The 24,025-nt window shown below is 35.4% G+C and overlaps 2 protein-coding genes across 3 annotated transcripts in view; one reads left to right on the top strand and one right to left on the bottom strand.

Annotated features, from left to right (window-relative positions):
- The window catches only part of LOC106612204 (tryptophan--tRNA ligase, cytoplasmic), a 37,111-nt gene extending 18,848 nt beyond the window's left edge, over positions 1-18,263 (top strand). Inside the window, exons 6-11 of the mRNA XM_014213203.3 lie at positions 13,444-13,626; positions 15,536-15,636; positions 15,945-16,057; positions 16,416-16,589; positions 16,942-17,082; positions 17,723-18,263. Of these exons, the coding sequence (XP_014068678.2) occupies positions 13,444-13,626; positions 15,536-15,636; positions 15,945-16,057; positions 16,416-16,589; positions 16,942-17,082; positions 17,723-17,881 (871 nt within the window). The 3' untranslated portion in view covers positions 17,882-18,263. The remainder of the gene's footprint in view (positions 1-13,443; positions 13,627-15,535; positions 15,637-15,944; positions 16,058-16,415; positions 16,590-16,941; positions 17,083-17,722) is intronic.
- Positions 18,264-19,067: 804 nt separating this feature from the next.
- Positions 19,068-23,165, bottom strand: slc25a47b (solute carrier family 25 member 47b). Of its 2 annotated transcripts, none has more exons than XM_014123595.3 (6): positions 22,857-23,165; positions 22,593-22,636; positions 22,408-22,479; positions 22,133-22,321; positions 21,630-21,888; positions 19,068-19,641 (listed from the first exon to the last, which is right to left on the bottom strand). In XM_014123595.3, exons 1-6 carry the CDS (start codon positions 22,891-22,893, stop codon positions 19,364-19,366), a joined length of 879 nt encoding a protein of 292 aa, XP_013979070.1. In that variant the 5' UTR covers positions 22,894-23,165; the 3' UTR covers positions 19,068-19,363. The 2 variants fall into 2 exon arrangements, with proteins under 2 accessions (XP_013979070.1, XP_082820863.1); XM_082964737.1 differs by having other exon boundaries at positions 21,498-21,888.
- Between the last annotated feature and the right edge of the window lie 860 nt (positions 23,166-24,025).

Consider the following 24,025-nt stretch of genomic DNA (forward strand, 5'->3'; position numbering starts at 1 on the left):
CTATAATAACAGATACTGTATAACACACTGCCTATAATAACAGATACTGTATAACACACTGTCTATAATAACAGATACTGTATAACACACTGTCTATAATAACACACACTGCCTATAATAACAGATACTGTATAACACACTGTCTATAATAACAGATACTGTATAACACACTGTCTATAATAACAGATACTGTATAACACACTGCCTATAATAACAGATACTGTATAACACACTGCCTATAATAACAGATACTGTATAACACACTGTCTATAATAACACACACTGTATAACACACTGTCTATAATAACATACTGTATAACACACTGTCTATAATAATAGATACTGTATAACACACTGCCTATAATGATAGATACTGTATAACACACTGCCTATAATAACAGATACTGTATAACACACTGTCTATAATAACACACACTGTCTATAATAACAGATACTGTATAACACACTGCCTATAATAACAGATACTGTATAACAGATACTGTATAACACACTGTCTATAATAACAGATACTGTATAACACACTGCCTATAATAACAGATACTGTATAACACACTGTCTATAATAACAGATACTGTATAACACACTGCCTATAATAACAGATACTGTATAACAGATACTGTATAACACACTGTCTATAATAACAGATACTGTATAACACACTGTCTATAATAACAGATACTGTATAACACACTGTCTATAATAACATACTGTATAACACACTGTCTATAATAACAGATATTGTATAACACACTGTCTATAATAACACACACTGTCTATAATAACAGATACTGTATAACACACTGTCTATAATAACAGATATTGTATAACACACTGTCTATAATAACACACACTGTCTATAATAACAGATACTGTATAATACACTGTCTATAATAACATACTGTATAACACACTGTCTATAATAACATACTGTATAACACACTGTCTATAATAACAGATATTGTATAACACACTGTCTATAATAACACACACTGTCTATAATAACAGATACTGTATAATACACTGTCTATAATAACATACTGTATAACACACTGTCTATAATAACAGATACTGTATAACACACTGTCTATAATAACATACTGTATAACACACTGTCTATAATAACAGATATTGTATAACACACTGTCTATAATAACACACACTGTCTATAATAACAGATACTGTATAATACACTGTCTATAATAACATACTGTATAACACACTGTCTATAATAACAGATATTGTATAACACACTGTCTATAATAACACACACTGTCTATAATAACAGATACTGTATAATACACTGTCTATAATAACATACTGTATAACACACTGTCTATAATAACATACTGTATAACACACTGTCTATAATAACAGATATTGTATAACACACTGTCTATAATAACACACACTGTCTATAATAACAGATACTGTATAATACACTGTCTATAATAACATACTGTATAACACACTGTCTATAATAACAGATACTGTATAACACACTGTCTATAATAACATACTGTATAACACACTGTCTATAATAACAGATATTGTATAACACACTGTCTATAATAACAGATACTGTATAACACACTGCCTATAATAACAGATACTGTATAACACACTGTCTATAATAACAGATACTGTATAACACACTGTCTATAATACACACTGCCTATAATAACAGATACTTTATAACACACTGTCTATAATAATAGATACTGTATAACACACTGTCTATAATAACAGATACTGTGTAACACACTGTCTATAATAACAGATACTGTGTAACACACTGTCTATAATAACAGATACTGTATAACACACTGTCTATAATAACAGATACTGTGTAACACACTGTCTATAATAACAGATACTGTGTAACACACTGTCTATAATAACAGATACTGTATAACACACTGTCTATAATAACAGATACTGTATAACACACTGTCTATAATAACAGATACTGTATAACACACTGTCTATAATACACACTGCCTATAATAACAGATACTTTATAACACACTGTCTATAATAATAGATACTGTATAACACACTGTCTATAATAACAGATACTGTGTAACACACTGTCTATAATAACAGATACTGTGTAACACACTGTCTATAATAACAGATACTGTATAACACACTGTCTATAATAACAGATACTGTATAACACACTGTCTATAATAACATACTGTATAACACACTGTCTATAATAACACACACTGTATAACACACTGTCTATAATAACACACACTGCCTATAATAACAGATACTGTATAACACACTGTCTATAATAACATACTGTATAACACACTGTCTATAATAACACACACTGTATAACACACTGTCTATAATAACACACACTGCCTATAATAATAGATACTGTATAACACACTGTCTATAATAACAGATACTGTATAACACACTGTCTATAATAACAGATACTGTATAACACACTGCCTATAATAACAGATACTGTATAACACACTGTCTATAATAACATACTGTATAACACACTGTCTATAATAACAGATACTGTATAACACACTGTCTATAATAACAGATACTGTATAACACACTGTCTATAATAACATACTGTATAACACACTGTCTATAATAACACACACTGTATAACACACTGTCTATAATAACACACACTGCCTATAATAATAGATACTGTATAACACACTGTCTATAATAACAGATACTGTATAACACACTGTCTATAATACACACTGCCTATAATAACAGATACTGTATAACACACTGTCTATAATAACAGATACTGTATAACACACTGTCTATAATAATAGATACTGTATAACACACTGCCTATAAAAACAGATACTGTATAACACACTGTCTATAATAACACACACTGTCTATAATAACAGATACTGTATAACACACTGTCTATAATAACAGATACTGTATAACACACTGTCTATAATAACAGATACTGTATAACACACTGCCTATAATAACAGATACTGTATAACACACTGCCTATAATAACAGATACTGTATAACACACTGTCTATAATAACACACACTGTATAACACACTGTCTATAATAACAGATACTGTATAACACACTGTCTATAATAATAGATACTGTATAACACACTGCCTATAATGATAGATACTGTATAACACACTGCCTATAATAACAGATACTGTATAACACACTGTCTATAATAACACACACTGTCTATAATAACAGATACTGTATAACACACTGTCTATAATAACAGATACTGTATAACACACTGTCTATAATACACACTGCCTATAATAACAGATACTTTATAACACACTGTCTATAATAATAGATACTGTATAACACACTGTCTATAATAACAGATACTGTGTAACACACTGTCTATAATAACAGATACTGTGTAACACACTGTCTATAATAACAGATACTGTATAACACACTGTCTATAATAACAGATACTGTATAACACAGTCTATAATAACAGATACTGTATAACACACTGTCTATAATACACACTGCCTATAATAACAGATACTGTATAACACACTGTCTATAATAACACACACTGTATAACACACTGTCTATAATAATAGATACTGTATAACACACTGTCTATAACAGATACTGTGTAACACACTGTCTATAATAACAGATACTGTGTAACACACTGTCTATAATAACAGATACTGTATAACACACTGTCTATAATAACAGATACTGTATAACACACTGTCTATAATAACAGATACTGTATAACACAGTCTATAATAACAGATACTGTATAACACACTGTCTATAATACACACTGCCTATAATAACAGATACTGTATAACACACTGTCTATAATAACAGATACTGTATAACACACTGTCTATAATAATAGATACTGTATAACACACTGCCTATAATAACAGATACTGTATAACACACTGCCTATAAAAACAGATACTGTATAACACACTGTCTATAATAACACACACTGTCTATAATAACAGATACTGTATAACACACTGTCTATAATAACAGATACTGTATAACACACTGTCTATAATAACAGATACTGTATAACACACTGCCTATAATAACAGATACTGTATAACACACTGCCTATAATAACAGATACTGTATAACACACTGTCTATAATAACAGATATTGTATAACACACTGTCTATAATAACAGATACTGTATAACACACTGCCTATAATAACAGATACTGTATAACACACTGTCTATAATAACAGATACTGTATAACACACTGTCTATAATAACAGATACTGTATAACACACTGTCTATAATACACACTGCCTATAATAACAGATACTGTATAACACACTGTCTATAATAATAGATACTGTATAACACACTGTCTATAATAACAGATACTGTATAACACACTGTCTATAATAACAGATACTGTATAACACACTGCCTATAATAACAGATACTGTATAACACACTGTCTATAATAACAGATACTGTATAACACACTGTCTATAATAATAGATACTGTATAACACACTGTCTATAATAACAGATATTGTATAACACACTGTCTATAATAACAGATACTGTATAACACACTGCCTATAATAACAGATACTGTATAACACACTGTCTATAATAACAGATACTGTATAACACACTGTCTATAATAACAGATACTGTATAACACACTGTCTATAATACACACTGCCTATAATAACAGATACTGTATAACACACTGTCTATAATAATAGATACTGTATAACACACTGTCTATAATAACAGATACTGTATAACACACTGTCTATAATAACAGATACTGTATAACACACTGCCTATAATAACAGATACTGTATAACACACTGTCTATAATAACAGATACTGTATAACACACTGTCTATAATAACAGATACTGTATAACACTGTCTATAATAACATACTGTATAACACACTGTCTATAATAACATACTGTATAACACACTGCCTATAATAACAGATACTGTATAACACTGTCTATAATAACATACTGTATAACACACTGTCTATAATAACAGATACTGTATAACACACTGTCCATAATAACATACTGTATAACACACTGTCTATAATAACATACTGTATAACACACTGCCTATAATAACAGATACTGTATAACACTGTCTATAATAACATACTGTATAACACACTGCCTATAATAACAGATACTGTATAACACACTGTCTATAATAACACACACTGTATAACACACTGTCTATAATAACAGATACTGTATAACACACTGTCTATAATAATAGATACTGTATAACACACTGCCTATAATGATAGATACTGTATAACACACTGTCTATAATAACACACACTGTATAACACACTGTCTATAATAACACACACTGTATAACACACTGTCTATAATAACACACACTGTCTATAATAACAGATACTGTATAACACACTGCCTATAATAACAGATACTGTATAACACACTGTCTATAATAACACACACTGTATAACACACTGTCTATAATAACACACACTGTATAACACACTGTCTATAATAACACACACTGTATAACACACTGTCTATAATAACACACACTGTATAACACACTGTCTATAATAACACACACTGTATAACACACTGTCTATAATAACACACACTGTCTATAATAACAGATACTGTATAACACACTGCCTATAATAACAGATACTGTATAACACACTGTCTATAATAACACACACTGTATAACACACTGTCTATAATAACACACACTGTCTATAATAACAGATACTGTATAACACACTGCCTATAATAACAGATACTGTATAACACACTGTCTATAATAACAGATACTGTATAACACACTGCCTATAATAACAGATACTGTATAACAGATACTGTATAACACACTGTCTATAATAACAGATACTGTATAACACACTGTCTATAATAACACACACTGTCTATAATAACAGATACTGTATAACACACTGCCTATAATAACAGATACTGTATAACAGATACTGTATAACACACTGTCTATAATAACAGATACTGTATAACACACTGCCTATAATAACAGATACTGTATAACAGATACTGTATAACACACTGTCTATAATAACAGATACTGTATAACACACTGTCTATAATAACATACTGTATAACACTGTCTATAATAACATACTGTATAACACACTGTCTATAATAACATACTGTATAACACACTGTCTATAATAACAGATATTGTATAACACACTGTCTATAATAACACACACTGTCTATAATAACAGATACTGTATAATACACTGTCTATAATAACATACTGTATAACACACTGTCTATAATAACAGATACTGTATAACACACTGTCTATAATAACATACTGTATAACACACTGTCTATAATAACAGATATTGTATAACACACTGTCTATAATAACAGATACTGTATAACACACTGCCTATAATAACAGATACTGTATAACACACTGCCTATAATAACAGATACTGTATAACACACTGTCTATAATAACAGATACTGTATAACACACTGTCTATAATAACAGATACTGTATAACACACTGTCTATAATACACACTGCCTATAATAACAGATACTTTATAACACACTGTCTATAATAATAGATACTGTATAACACACTGTCTATAATAACAGATACTGTGTAACACACTGTCTATAATAACAGATACTGTGTAACACACTGTCTATAATAACAGATACTGTATAACACACTGTCTATAATAACAGATACTGTATAACACACTGTCTATAATAACAGATACTGTATAACACACTGTCTATAATACACACTGCCTATAATAACAGATACTGTATAACACACTGTCTATAATAATAGATACTGTATAACACACTGTCTATAATAACACACACTGTCTATAATAACAGATACTGTATAACACACTGTCTATAATAAGATACTGTATAACACACTGTCTATAATAACACACACTGTCTATAATAACAGATACTGTATAACACACTGCCTATAAAAACAGATACTGTATAACACACTGTCTATAATAACACACACTGTCTATAATAACAGATACTGTATAACACACTGTCTATAATAACAGATACTGTATAACACACTGTCTATAATAACAGATACTGTATAACACACTGTCTATAATAACAGATACTGTATAACACACTGTCTATAATAACAGATACTGTATAACACACTGCCTATAATAACAGATACTGTATAACACACTGCCTATAATAACAGATACTGTATAACACACTGTCTATAATAACACACACTGTATAACACACTGTCTATAATAACAGATACTGTATAACACACTGCCTATAATAACAGATACTGCATAACACACTGCCTATAATAACAGATACTGTATAACACACTGTCTATAATAACACACACTGTCTATAATAACAGATACTGTATAACACACTGTCTATAATAACAGATACTGTATAACACACTGCCTATAATAACAGATACTGTATAACAGATACTGTATAACACACTGTCTATAATAACAGATACTGTATAACACACTGTCTATAATAAGATACTGTATAACACACTGTCTATAATAACATACTGTATAACACTGTCTATAATAACATACTGTATAACACACTGTCTATAATAACAGATATTGTATAACACACTGTCTATAATAACACACACTGTCTATAATAACAGATACTGTATAATACACTGTCTATAATAACATACTGTATAACATACTGTCTATAATAACAGATATTGTATAACACACTGTCTATAATAACAGATACTGTATAACACACTGCCTATAATAACAGATACTGTATAACACACTGCCTATAATAACAGATACTGTATAACACACTGTCTATAATAACAGATACTGTATAACACACTGTCTATAATACACACTGCCTATAATAACAGATACTTTATAACACACTGTCTATAATAATAGATACTGTATAACACACTGTCTATAATAACAGATACTGTGTAACACACTGTCTATAATAACAGATACTGTATAACACACTGTCTATAATAACAGATACTGTATAACACAGTCTATAATAACAGATACTGTATAACACACTGTCTATAATACACACTGTCTATAATAACAGATACTGTATAACACACTGCCTATAATAACAGATACTGTATAACACACTGCCTATAAAAACAGATACTGTATAACACACTGTCTATAATAACACACACTGTCTATAATAACAGATACTGTATAACACAGTCTATAATAACAGATACTGTATAACACACTGTCTATAATAACAGATACTGTATAACACACTGCCTATAATAACAGATACTGTATAACAGATACTGTATAACACACTGCCTATAATAACAGATACTGTATAACACACTGCCTATAATAACAGATACTGTATAACACACTGTCTATAATAACAGATACTGTATAACACACTGCCTATAATAACAGATACTGTATAACACACTGTCTATAATAACAGATACTGCATAACACACTGCCTATAATAACATACTGTATAACACACTGTCTATAATAACATACTGTATAACACACTGTCTATAATAACAGATACTGTATAACACACTGTCTATAATAACAGATAGTGTATAACACACTGCCTATAATAACAGATACTGTATAACACACTGTCTATAATAACACACACTGCCTATAATAACAGATACTGTATAACACACTGTCTATAATAACACACACTGTCTATAATAACATACTGTATAACACACTGTCCATAATAACATACTGTATAACACACTGTCTATAATAACAGATACTGTATAACACACTGTCTATAATAACAGATACTGTATAACACACTGTCTATAATAACAGATACTGTATAACACACTGTCTATAATAACAGATACTGTATAACACACTGTCTATAATAACACACACTGTCTTTAATAACAGATACTGTATAACACACTGTCTATAATAACAGATACTGTATAACACAGTCTATAATAACAGATACTGTATAACACACTGTCTATAATAACAGATACTGTAACACACTGTCTATAATAAGATACTGTAACACACTGTCTATAATAACAGATACTGTATAACACACTGTCTATAATAACACACACTGTCTATAATAACATACTGTATAACACACTGTCCATAATAACATACTGTATAACACACTGTCTATAATAACAGATACTGCATAACACACTGTCTATAATAACAGATACTGTATAACACACTGTCTATAATAACAGATACTGTATAACACACTGTCTATAATAACAGATACTGTATAACACACTGTCTATAATAACAGATACTGTATAACACACTGTCTATAATAACAGATACTGTATAACACACTGTCTATAATAACAGATACTGTATAACACACTGTCTATAATAACACACACTGTCTATAATAACAGATACTGTATAACACACTGTCTATAATAACAGATACTGTATAACACACTGTCTATAATAAGATACTGTATAACACACTGTCTATAATAACAGATACTGTATAACACACTGTCTATAATGAGATACTGTATAACACACTGTCTATAATAAGATACTGTATAACACACTGTCTATAATAACAGATACTGTATAACACACTGTCTATAATAACACACACTGTCTATAATAACAGATACTGTATAACACACTGTCTATAATAACACACTGCCTATAATAACAGATACTGTATAATACACTGTCTATAATAACAGATACTGTATAACACACTGTCTATAATAACACACACTGTCTATAATAACAGATACTGTATAACACACTGTCTATAATAACACACTGCCTATAATAACAGATACTGTATAACACACTGCCTATAATAACAGATACTGTATAACACACTGTCTATAATAACACACACTGTCTATAATATCAGATACTGTATAACACACTGCCTATAATAACAGATACTGTATAACACACTGTCTATAATAACAGATACTGTATAACACACTGTCTATAATAAGATACTGTATAACACACTATCTATAATAACATACTGTATAACACACTGTCTATAATAACATACTGTATAACACACTGTCTATAATAACAGATACTGTATAACACACTGTCTATAATAACACACACTGTCTATAATAACAGATACTGTATAATACACTGTCTATAATAACATACTGTATAACACACTGTCTATAATAACAGATACTGTATAACACACTGCCTATAATAACAGATACTGTATAACACACTGCCTATAATAACAGATACTGTATAACACACTGTCTATAATAACAGATACTGTATAACACACTGTCTATAATAACAGATACTGTATAACACACTGTCTATAATACACACTGCCTATAATAACAGATACTGTATAACACACTGTCTATAATAATAGATACTGTATAACACACTGTCTATAATAACAGATACTGTATAACACACTGTCTATAATAACAGATACTGTATAACACACTGTCTATAATAACAGATACTGTATAACACACTGTCTATAATAACAGATACTGTATAACACACTGCCTATAATAACAGATACTGTATAACACACTGTCTATAATAACAGATACTGTATAACACACTGTCTATAATAACAGATACTGTATAACACACTGTCTATAATACACACTGCCTATAATAACAGATACTGTATAACACACTGTCTATAATAATAGATACTGTATAACACACTGTCTATAATAACAGATACTGTATAACACACTGCCTATAATAACAGATACTGTATAACACACTGTCTATAATAACAGATACTGTATAACACACTGTCTATAATAACAGATACTGTATAACACACTGCCTATAATAACAGATACTGTATAACACACTGCCTATAATAACAGATACTGTATAACAGATACTGTATAACACACTGTCTATAATAACAGATACTGTATAACACACTGTCTATAATAACAGATACTGTATAACACACTGTCTATAATAACAGATACTGCATAACACACTGCCTATAACATACTGTATAACACACTGTCTATAATAACATACTGTATAACACACTGTCTATAATAACAGATACTGTATAACACACTGCCTATAATAACAGATACTGTATAACACACTGCCTATAATAACAGATACTGTATAACACACTGTCTATAATAACAGATACTGTATAACACACTGCCTATAATAACAGATACTGTATAACACACTGTCTATAATAACAGATACTGTATAACACACTGTCTATAATAACAGATACTGTATAACACACTGTCTATAATAACAGATACTGTATAACACACTGTCTATAATAACAGATACTGTATAACACACTGTCTATAATAACTGATACTGTATAACACACTGTCTATAATAACTGATACTGTATAACACACTGTCTATAATAACAGATACTGTAACACACTGTCTATAATAACAGATACTGTATAACACACTGTCTATAATAACACACACTGTCTATAATAACATACTGTATAACACACTGTCCTTAATAACATACTGTATAACACACTGTCTATAATAACAGATACTGTATAACACACTGTCTATAATAACAGATACTGTATAACACACTGTCTATAATAACAGATACTGTATAACACACTGTCTATAATAACAGATACTGTATAACACACTGTCTATAATAACAGATACTGTATAACACACTGTCTATAATAACAGATACTGTATAACACACTGTCTATAATAACAGATACTGTATAACACACTGTCTATAATAACACACACTGTCTATAATAACAGATACTGTATAACACACTGTCTATAATAACAGATACTGTATAACACACTGTCTATAATAACAGATACTGTATAACACACTGTCTATAATAACAGATACTGTATAACACACTGTCTATAATAACAGATACTGTATAACACACTGTCTATAATAACAGATACTGTATAACACACTGTCTATAATAACTGATACTGTATAACACACTGCCTATAATAACAGATACTGTATAACACACTGTCTATAATAACACACACTGTCTATAATAACAGATACTGTATAATACACTGCCTATAAAGCAGATACTGTATAACACACTGCCTATAATAACAGATACTGTAAAACACACTGCCTATAATAACAGATACTGTATAACACACTGCCTATAATAACAGATACTGTATACCAGATACTGTATAACACACTGTCTATAATAACAGATACTGTATAACACACTGTCTATAATAACATACTGTATAACACACTGTCTATAATAACAGATACTGTATAACACACTGTCTATAATAACAGATACTGCATAACACACTGCCTATAATAACAGATACTGTATAACACACTGTCTATAATAACATACTGTATAACACACTGTCTATAATAACATACTGTATAACACACTGTCCATAATAACATACTGTATAACACACTGTCCATAATAACATACTGTATAACACACTGCCTATAATAACAGATACTGTATAACACACTGCCTATAATAACAGATACTGTATAACACACTGCCTATAATAACAGATACTGTATAACACACTGTCTATAATAACAGATACTGTATAACACACTGCCTATAATAACAGATACTGTATAACACACTGCCTATAATAACAGATACTGTATAACACACTGCCTATAATAACAGATACTGTATAACACACTGCCTATAATAACAGATACTGTATAACACACTGCCTATAATAACAGATACTGTCTATAATAACAGATACTGTATAACACACTGTCTATAATAACACACACTGTCTATAATAACAGATACTGCATAACACACTGTCTATAATAACAGATACTGCATAACACACTGTCTATAATAACATACTGTATAACATACTGTATAACACACTGTCCATAATAACATACTGTATAACACACTGTCCATAATAACAGATACTGTATAACACACTGTCTATAATAACAGATACTGTATAACACACTGCCTATAATAACAGATACTGTCTATAATAACAGATACTGTATAACACACTGCCTATAATAACAGATACTGTATAACACACTGCCTATAATAACAGATACTGTCTATAATAACAGATACTGTATAACACACTGTCCATAATAACAGATACTGTATAACACACTGTCTATAATAATAGATACTGTATAACACACTGCCTATAATATCAGATACTGTATTACACACTGTCTATAATAACAGATACTGTATAACAGAATACCTAAACCCCAGCGTTTCAAGTCAGGTTTGTAGAAGAAAGGTCTACGTTAGACTGACTTTGTGATTTAAGGTCGATCGAATGGCAGTGGATTCAGATCAGAGTTGAGAGTGAAGGGTTTTTGCTCCACCTGTTCCCAGATGGCTGCAGGACACGTTTGACATCCCGCTGGTGATCCAGCTGACGGATGATGAGAAGTACCTGTGGAAGGACCTATCCCTGGAGGACTGTCACCGCTACGCCGTGGAGAACGCCAAGGACATCATCGCCTGCGGCTTCGACATCAACAAGACCTTCATCTTCTCTGACCTGGACTACATGGGGTACGTAACTAAACCACAGACCCCTCGGTCTCACTACGTCTCTGGGCACTTATCCAGGAAGCATGTCAGAGTAGGAGCGCTGATCAATGATCAGATCCCCTCTGGCCATGTTAATGCTATTCATTATGATCTAAAAGGCTGATCCTAGATTGACTGATGCTTTGTGGATATGGGCCCTGCAGGGACTGTACTGTGTGTTTTAGTACTATTAAATATTAGTCGTTTCAGAATTCCCTCATCATGCTCATTGAGCATTTATACATCATGGGAGTACTAATGAATAGTTATTTAAAAATATATATCTTAATCCCATGTCTGTTCACTGATCTCCCAGAAGGTGGTGCCATAGTGCAGTCATTTTAAAATAATATTTAGATAGTAGGCTACATTGCTCTCAACCTTTCTCTCTCATGAGCCTTTCTGTCGTCATAATTCTTCACCATAACTATTTTCTGTGTGGGGTATGCTCAACAGCCTGATGAGACTGGGAGATACTAAAGGCTGATGGTTATCATTCAATAGAAATAGCTCACAGTGACAAATACTTTACCTATTTAAAGTGCATCTGATTCCAGCTAGTGGTATTTATTTTTTATATATAAATTCAGCAAAAAAAAGAAACGTCCTCTCATTGTCAACTGCGTTTATTTTCATCAAACTTAACATGTGTAAATATTTGTATGAACATAACAAGATTCAACAACTGAGAAATAAACTGAACAAGTTCTACAGACATGTGACTAACAGAAATTGAATAATGTGTCCCTGAACAAAGGGGGGGTCAAAGTCAAAAGTAACAGTCGGTATCTTGTGTGGCCACCAGCTGCATTAAGTACTGCAGTGCATCTCCTCCTCATGGACTGCACCAGATTTGACAGTTCTTGCTGTGAGATGTTACCCCACTCTTCCACCAAGGCACCTGCAAGTTCCCGGACATTTGTGGGGGGAATGGCCCTAGCCCTCACCCTCTGATCCAACAGGTCCCAGACGTGCTCAATGGGATTCAGATCCGGGCTCTTCGCTGGCCATGGCAGAACACTGACATTCCTGTCTTGCAGGAAATCACGCACAGAACGAGCAGTATGGCTGGTGGCATTGTCATGCTGGAGGGTCATGTCAGGATGAGCCTGCAGGAAGGGTAACACATGAGGGAGGAGGATGTCTTCCCTGTAACGCACAGCGTTGAGATTGCCTGCAATGACAACAAGCTCAGTCCGATGATGCTGTAACACACCGCCCCAGACCATGACGGACCCTCCACCTCCAAATGGATCCCGCTCCAGAGTACAGGCCTCGGTGTAACACTCATTCCGTCAACAATAAACGCGAAGGACGATCAGCTGTCCGTCCTGTCTCCCTGTAGCGCTGTCTTAGGCGTCTCGCAGTACGGACATTGCAATTTATTGTCCTGGTCACATCTGCAGTCCTCATGCCTCCTTGCAGCATGCCTAAGGCACATTCACGTAGATGAGCAGGGACCCTGGGCATCTTTCTTTTGGTGTTTTTCAGAGTCAGTAGAAAGGCCTCTTTAGTGTCCTAAGTTTTCATAACTGTGACCTTAATTGCCTACCGTCTGTAAGCTGTTAGTGTCTTAACGACCGTTCCACAGGTGCATGTTCATTAATTGTTTTTGGTTCATTGAACAAGCATGGGAAACAGTGTTTAAACCCTTTACAATGAAGATCTGTGAAGTTATTTGGATTGTTATGAATTATCTTTGAAAGACAGGGTCCTGAAAAAGGGACATTTCTTTTTTTGCTGAGTTTATATAAATGTTTTATATATTTTACCCTTTATTTGACTAGGCAAGTCAGTTAAGAACAAATTCTTATTCATAATGAGGTTGGCATGTCAGCTATGTTGCCTATTTTGCAGATTGTTCTTAACCCTGATTGTTTTGTCTCTACAGGGCGTCCCCAGACTTCTACAGGAATGTTGTGAAAGTACAGAAGCATGTGACTTTCAACCAGGTCAAAGGCATCTTTGGATTTGGCGACAGTGACTGCATCGGTAAGAGAGACGACTTGTAGGAATTGAGTCAACACCTGTTGAGGAATTATACAAATGTCGGGATTTCACTTTCATTATGAATGAGCACTTTCTGAGTAGCATAGTGTTGCTACAATGTGATCAGGGTCATATTCACTAGAAACCAAAAGGGGAAAAAACTAACTCAAACAAGGAGGGACTAACTGTCCAATAAGAAACGCTCATTTTCTGTTGCAAAACGTTGTTTTACTATGGTGTGCACTAATGAATACGACTCAGGTGAATGCTTTTTAGAAGCTAAGTATTCCTCCCTCTCTCACCCATCCCAGGAAAGATCGCCTTCCCTGCCATCCAGGCCGCTCCGTCGTTCTGTAACTCTTTCCCTCAGATCTTCAAGGGCAGAAAAGATGTCCAGTGTCTCATTCCCTGTGCCATAGACCAGGTCAGTCAAGCATCACAGCTCAACCAGGACACACTGTCTGCTAAAGATTTAACAGTTCATTTTAGAAATTGGATGCTTTGACTGATCATCTACAATGCTCTAACTAGTGGCAACTGATTAACCTCAACCTGTCTTTCTACAGACTATGCTTGTGACTTTATTTTCATTTAGCCAGAATAAAATCCTGCAAGGTTAAAATCAGAAGGATCTGAGTAGCAGGGTCTGACAGCATGTCACTGAGCGAGTAAAGAACCGTAAAGTTCAGTCTGATATGTTTAAGTTCACTGGGACTTAATGTAGCGGTACATCTAGAGCACTATAACGGTTCTGAAGATATATCCATCCTCTACCCCTTAAGGACCCTTACTTCCGGATGACCCGGGATGTGGCCCCCAGGATCGGCTACCCCAAGCCTGCCCTGTTGCACTCTACCTTCTTTCCAGCGCTGCAGGGGGCCCAGACCAAGATGTCCGCCAGCGAAGCCAACTCCTCCATCTTCCTCACAGACACGCCCAAGCAGATCAAAAATAAGGTGACACTGAAGCTTTCTAATAGCGTGTTGCCCACTCCAACTATACTGGCTCGGGTATTTTATTTCTACCTCGTCCTTTCTAACAATAGTGAATGCTTAACCAGACTGGCACAGTACAGACCAGCTTGGCCCAGTTTAGTAGTGTGAAAGAGGTCACTTGACAATGTAAAACAGGGCTTTATAGCTAAATACAGTACATTTACTTTATTTGTTCCACATGGCAGTCAAATACAGTCACCTGAAATGGAAATCCTATTACATTTGATCGATTGATATGAGAATGGTTTACAGGAAACGAGAGGGGAAAACTGTAATTCATGTTCGAGTTGTCATTGTGACTGTCATCACCTAGGTGAACAAGCACGCCTTCTCCGGGGGAAAAGACACGGTAGAGGAGCACAGGAAATATGGCGGCAACCCCGATGTGGACGTGTCCTTTATGTACCTGACCTTCTTCCTGGAGGACGACGAGCAGCTGGAGAAAATCCGACAGGTGAGGGAGAGCTAGCTGCCGGACAAATGCCAGAGAACCCAATGCACTTGGACTGGAACAATAGACAGACATGGATCAACATTTCTACAGTACTGCTGTCAAGGTTTAGGATCTGGTGTTATTTTGACATCCACATTGTCCTACATTTTGAATTGTGTATATTTATTATTTTACCTAGCTACATAGCCCTACATTTGAATTGGTGTTTTTTAACCCACACAGCCATACTATCAATGACTACCCTCACAGTTGAAAAATAACCTGATCTTTATAGGAAATAAGCAAACTAAGTTTTCTATTTGGTATCAAAACTCTTGGATCCAGCAGGACATCTCCAAATGAACACTATGATGTAAGTCGCTCTGGATAAGAGCGTCTGCTAAATGACTAAAATGTAAATGTAAAATGTAGATTTCCTGAAAACAAAGCTAGATTTCTAGCCTGGTCCCTCTCCCATGATGTGCTGTAGCCATCTATTCTAGTGATGTCATGCCATGTTTGGCCTGGCAAAGAGTGGCTAAAGCACAAACAGAGTGGACCACCAGGCTAATGATTTCCAGGAAATAAAGGCTGTTCTATGCTATATTGTGTCATAAGTATAATAATCCCACTAATTGCTGTATTGTATCTCTGTCTCCAGGACTACGCCAGTGGAGCCCTGCTAACCGGTGAGCTGAAGAAGCGTCTGATAGAGACCCTGCAGCCAATGATCACATCCCATCAAGAGAGACGCAAGCAGGTCACAGAAGAGACCGTCAAGCAGTTCATGACCCCGAGACCTCTAAATTTCCATTTCTAGCCAGTTTTATTCATGTGCTAAGTTCTGACACAATGTTAGAGGTCATCCAGGTCAAAACTCAGCAGGGCAGTGTTCAGCAGAGCACAACGTTGTGGAACGTTCAGATATATGTTTTGTAGAATAAAGGAATCGTGTCTATTCTATTCATGACATTTCTATCTGCAACGTTCCACAACCTACTGGATGTGGCCCAGGTCTTATCACATACGCCATACTAGAAACATGGAACTTAAATGTGTCAAAGCTACATATCCCCATGCTGAACGATTAACCAACTGTGATATGGTTTCACATCAAGCTTACTAAGCAATGACAAAGGAAGTCTTATTTTGGTTTGTGCTAACAGCAATACCATTGGATGAATAAAATAATGTCTTGTGAATTTTTATTCAGTCATTAAATAATATATATATTTATTTTTTCACTTTACACTGCTAAAATGTTTATACGTTTCACTCACACCAAAATCAGATGTGCTACTTGAGGTTTGTTTTTTCTCAAACACCAAATCACAAGTACAGGATCATCAGTACAGTAGAGAATGACTTGCAGTATTTTGAGAACTGGGAGTTTAGACGGTACCATTGAAAATACTGTCCAAGTCAAGGACAAATAATTGATACTGCTTGGATCCAGTAACAAAGCAAAGTTGTATATTTACATTTTCTGAGCAAAGTTGATAAATTCCTAGCCTCAGCTCCCAGGCTTTGCTCACTTTCATACCGAAGGTGAGGTGAAAGCCTGTGGCAGAAGTTAATCAATTCCTAAATACTGATGACCGACCCCCAGTATACTGCAGTTTGCTGGATGGTGGCCCTATTTCAAAGATGCTTGTTTCCGAGCTGGGACAGGAGCGATATGAACAGTGGGATAATTATTTGGGCAGGATAAACAAGTAACTTTCATTAATACAGTATTCAGAAAAACTTAATATTTTAAGCCACATTGTCTGTCAGCTTCAGTTCTAGCCATTGAAATCAAGTGATCCTGCGGTGTAAAATACACCCCTGTTATAAGGTCAGTGAGGGAATGTTGTGTAAAAAGTAGGTAAGTCAAAATAATGAAGTAAGTTTCTGTACTACTATTCCTGAAAGGTGTGACAACTATTAGGCCCTATTGCTAAACAATCTGAGAACTCTACCATAAAACTGTTTTAGCTCAGTATTCATTTTCCCTTGAAATACTATGCAGGAATATTTAAAATAAATCTTACTGAGGAATTGTAGTTTCCCTTATAGTGCAGCATGGCACTATATAAAAATCACATAGCAACTGAGGCAATGGTGAATAGTGATACAACAAACAATGAATTGAGTGTTATTCTAGTCATGAAAAATGGCGTGAGAAACATAATTAAAATCCCATCACCCAAGTCTTCAAAGCAAAGGTTTGATTCATTAGTTCACATCGTGTCCAAATTAGTTCTCGGACCAGTAGTTCCTCCCTATTTCATCACCTAATGAATAACCCAAACCTTTAAATTCAAGTTTTCGGTCGGAGGAGGCGCACAACCACCTCGTACATGGCGAACACAGACATGTTGACAGGGAAGGCCCGTATGCAATTGAGGCCCAGGCCTTTGAAGAGAACGCCCGGCCCCTCAGTGCGTATGCTCTGTGCGATGCAGTGGAAGAAACCTGTGTATCTCCTCTTGCCCATACCGTCCACCTGCAAACGGGATTTGATCACGTCCATGGGTGTCCCTATGCACCAGCCACACATCCCTGACAGTCCACCAGCAAGCAGAACCACATTCCACTCTGGTGGGGAGAGAGACACCAAATAATCAACACTAAATGATCCTGAATCATGATGAACAATTGCAAAAGCAGCCATGTACACTTAAGAGGACAGAAGCATGCACTTTGGAAGATTCTTACAGAGAGATGCTGTATGTTTACCTGGCTGATTCTTCCCAAGTGCTACACTACCGTTCAAAAGTTTGGGGTCACTTAGAAATGTCCTTATTTTCCATGAAAACATCCATGAAATGAGCTACAAAATGAATAGGAAATATAGTCAAGACGTTGGCAAGGTTATAAATAATGATTTTTAATTGAAATAATAATTGTGTCCTTCAAACTTTGCTTTTGTCAAAGAATCGTCAATTTGCAGCAATTACAGCCTTGCAGACCTTTGGCATTCTAGTTGTCAATTTGTTGAAGTAATCTGAAGAGATTTCACCCCATGCTTCCTGAAGCACCTCCCACAAGTTGGATTGGCTTGATGGGCACGTCTTACCATAAGGTCAAACTGCTCCCACAACAGCTCAATAGGGTTGAGATCTGGTGACTGTGCTGGCCACTCCATTATAGACAGAATACCAGCTGACTGCTTCTTCCCTAAATAGTTCTTGCATAGTTTGGAGCTGTGTTTTGGGTCATTGTCCTGTTGTAGGAGGAAATTGGCTCCAATTAAGCGATGTCCACAGGGTATGGCATGGCTTTGCAAAATGGAGTGATAGCCTTCCTTCTTCAAGATCCCTTTAACCCTGTACAAATCTCCCACTTTACCACCACCAAAGCACCCCAGACCATCACATTGCCTCCACCATGCTTGACAGATGGCGTCAAGCACTCCTCCAGCATCTTTACATTTTTCAGCATCTCACGAATGTTCTTCTTTGTGATCCGATCACCTCAAACTTAAATTTGTCTGTCCATAACACTTTTTTCCAATCTTCATCTGTCCAGTGTCTGTGTTCTTTTGCCCATCTTAATCTTTTCTTTTTATTGGCCAGTCTGAGATACGGTTTTATCTTTGCAACTCTGGCTATAAGGCCAGCATCCCGGAGTTGCCTCTTCACTGTTGACGTTGAGACTGGTGTTCTGCGGGTCCTATTTAATGAAGCTGCCAGTTGAGGACTTGTGAGGCGTCTGTTTCTCAAACTAGACACTAATGTGCTTGTCCTCTTGCTCAGTTGTGCACCAGGGCCTCCCACTCCTCTTTCTATTCTGGTTAGGGCCAGTTTGCACTGTTCTGTGAAGGGAGTAGTACACAGCATTGTACGAGATCTTCAGTTTCTTGGCAATTTCTCACATGGAATAGCCTTCATTTTTCAGAAGAAGAATAGACTGACGAGTTTCAGAAGAAAGTTCTTTGTTTCTGGCCAATTTGAGCCTGTAATCGAACCCACAAATGCTGATGCTCCAGATACTCAACTAGTCTGAAGAAGGCCAGTTTTATTGCTTCTTTAAATCAGCACAACAGTTTTCAGCTGCGCTAACATAATTGTAAAAGGGTTTTCTAATGATCAATTAGCCATTTAAAATTATAAACTTGGATTAGCTAACACAATGTGCCATTGGAACACAGGAGTGATGGTTGCTGATAATGGGCCTATGTAGATATTCCATTTAAAAAAATGCCGTTTCCTGCTACAATAGTCGTTTACAACATTAACAATGTCTACACTGTATTTCTGATCAATTTGATGTTATTTTAATGGACCATTTTTTTGGGCTTTTCTTTCAAAAACAAGGAAATGTCTATGTGACCCCAAACTTTTGTGTTTACCTGGCTGATTCATCCCAGGTGCTGTGTGTTCCCAGGTGCTGTGTGTTCCCAGGTGCTGTGTGTTTACCTGTCTGTGTGTTTCCAGGTGCTGTGTGTTTACCTGGCTGGGTCTTTCCAGGTGCTGTGTGTTTACCTGGCTGGGTCTTTCCAGGTGCTGTGTGTTTACCTGGCTGGGTCTTTCCAGGTGCTGTGTGTTTACCTGGCTGGGTGTTCCCAGGTGCTGTGTGTTTACCTGGCTGGGTCTTTCCAGGTGGGGATAGCTGCTCACAGATAACGTGGTAAATAGTGAAGTAGGTGGCAAAAGAGGGGCCGTCTCGCAGGGCGAGGGCACCAGCTCCCTTGTACAGTCCGAGGAAGCCCTCTTCACGAGCAATGGTCAGCAGACAGTGCATTGGGCCGCGATACTTGGGTTGCTGAGCGTTCAAGCCTTGGTGTACCATCTGGCACTGCATCCGTACTTTTACTATGTCAGCTGGTGCCATCACAGATACCTTAAAGAGGACAAGACAAAGAGTACTCAAAGGTGTTGTGGTATGATGTCATCAGGGTCGTGTTTCGGCCCATTTGCTTCCATTTGGTTCCTAGTGAATATGATCCAGTTTTGCTTAGAGGAACTTTTATTTTTTAGTTCCCCTAATTAAATTGACTGAAACTTACCAACATTGGCCATGCCAAGCACCATGTCATGTAACGTTGCAACAGTGTAGACTAATATACTAGTCATAAATAGACTACCTGGGCAATACCTCCTGACAACCCGGACAAGAAGAAGTCCACTTTGGCTGGCAGAAAATCCAAACCTGTGGAGGTGGATCGTAGTTGATGTAAACACTGCAGGACATTCCTGTAGACGCCAAACACCACAGAGGAGCTGATGGACACAGTGGTGACTGGCATGGACATGCCCCTGTAGAATCCATTCACCTGTGGAGAGACACAGCTTTCAGCCACAAGTCCAAACCACAGAGCTTCATATGGGGCGCTTTAACAAACGCCACTGAGACACTCACCCCTTCTGTCTTCCATGTAGTATGAATACATTGCCAAACTCCCGTGAATCTCCTTTGTGTCTGTATTCTCACCTGCAAAAAGGTAATCGAGTCAAAAATTACTGAGTTTGATAATTGCATTGTTAAACATTAGTGAAATAAGCACAGACGACTAATGAAGCTCGCTCACATACAAATATACTTACCTTCACTGTGTCCAAAGGATACCCCACAGCCACTCCAAAGGCTCCTGTAGGAACAAGTCATATTCATCACATGTACATTATGCAACTAACTCACTGAAAATGTTTCAACCTATTTCACATTGTAAGCTAGCCTGTAGCCTTGCTTGCCTGTGTAGTTAGTTGCATGTTGCCACATTTCCCAGCAATACAACTATGGTAAGTTAAATGATTTCGATTTTTTTTTTTAAACAGACAAACACATTACAGTAACGTTTTTTAACTCACCTCCAACGGAACCAGCAACGAAATCTGCCAAATGCATATTTTTCTCCTTGTGGGGGGGTCAACTCAATTCATTTAGATGGCTGCCTGCTAAGCTAGTTAGCTAAGCTATGATGTTTTTATAGATAACGAGTCACGACCTTCATTTTTGACCAAAATATAATGTTGTATTATTCTCCTCGTCGATTCACTGTCAGGTGAATTAGGTATACGTCGCATCAGAAAATGTTTACTAAAGCTTTCTACATAGTGATCTAACGTGACTATAGACGACCTACACAGCTATGGTAGCTAGCTACTGTCAAACATCAAAATGCTACACCGGCATTGTGTCACATTGAATTATGACTCGTTGTGCAACAAACAGTCTGAGCCAAGTTCAGGGTTTGAGTAAACATCACTGAGCTGTAACAGGCATATTGAGTTAATTGGAAAATATAAATGTAGTATATTATTTAAACATAAAGAATAATTGTGTATGAATTAGAGATTGTTTGTAGATTCATATATTTTTTTTATTTTACCTTCATTTTTCACAGGTGTCTTTTCAGGAATTCTGGAAAAACGAGACAATACTTGTTCGTCAAACTTGAGCTTACAAATTACATTTAGGGGAATTTTAGTTTTTGGAATTTTCAAAATACTTTCAATATGATTAATTTCCATGTCGAGTCAATGTCTGGAAATGCCCTTGTCAGGGGCAAAGGATCCCAATTTCAAACTCTCCAAAAAAGTGTTTACAACAAATATTTCACTAATCGATATTAACTAAAAGGGATCTCATGTAGTTTCTTGCAATAGCCCTCTGTGACTTTAAATAATATGTATCTCAAAACTGTGATTCCTAATGTGTCGAGGCACATATCTGGGGAATGATAACAAAAAAATGTGTGCAGCATTAAAGTTCGCCAAGAACAAGGTGGCCTCCATCATTCTTAAATGGAAGAAGTTTGAAACCACTAAAACTCTTCCTAGAGCTGGCCGCCTGGCCAAACTGAGCAATCAGGGGAGAAGGGCCTTGGTGATGGAGGTGACCAAGAACCCGATGGTCACTCTGACAGAGCTCTAGAGTTTCTCTGTGGAGATGGGAGAACCTTCCAGAAGGACAACCATCTCTACAGCACTCCACCAATCAGGCCTTGATGATAGAGTGGCCCGATGGAAGCCATTCC

Source organism: Salmo salar, chromosome 01, assembly GCF_965601325.2.
Source record: "Salmo salar chromosome 01, fSalSal1, whole genome shotgun sequence".
Lineage (NCBI taxonomy): Eukaryota > Metazoa > Chordata > Actinopteri > Salmoniformes > Salmonidae > Salmo > Salmo salar.

Bases quoted from the DNA above. Each gene is read 5' to 3' on its own strand.
- slc25a47b (XM_082964737.1), bottom strand. From the start codon at position 22,893: ATGCATTTGGCAGATTTCGTTGCTGGTTCCGTTGGAG. The intron at 22,480-22,592 runs GTAAGTATATTT...ACCTTTTTGCAG, and splicing joins ATCCTTTGGACACAGTGAAG to GTGAGAATACAGACACAAAG. The intron at 22,322-22,407 runs GTGAGTGTCTCA...GTCTCTCCACAG, and splicing joins CTACATGGAAGACAGAAGGG to GTGAATGGATTCTACAGGGG.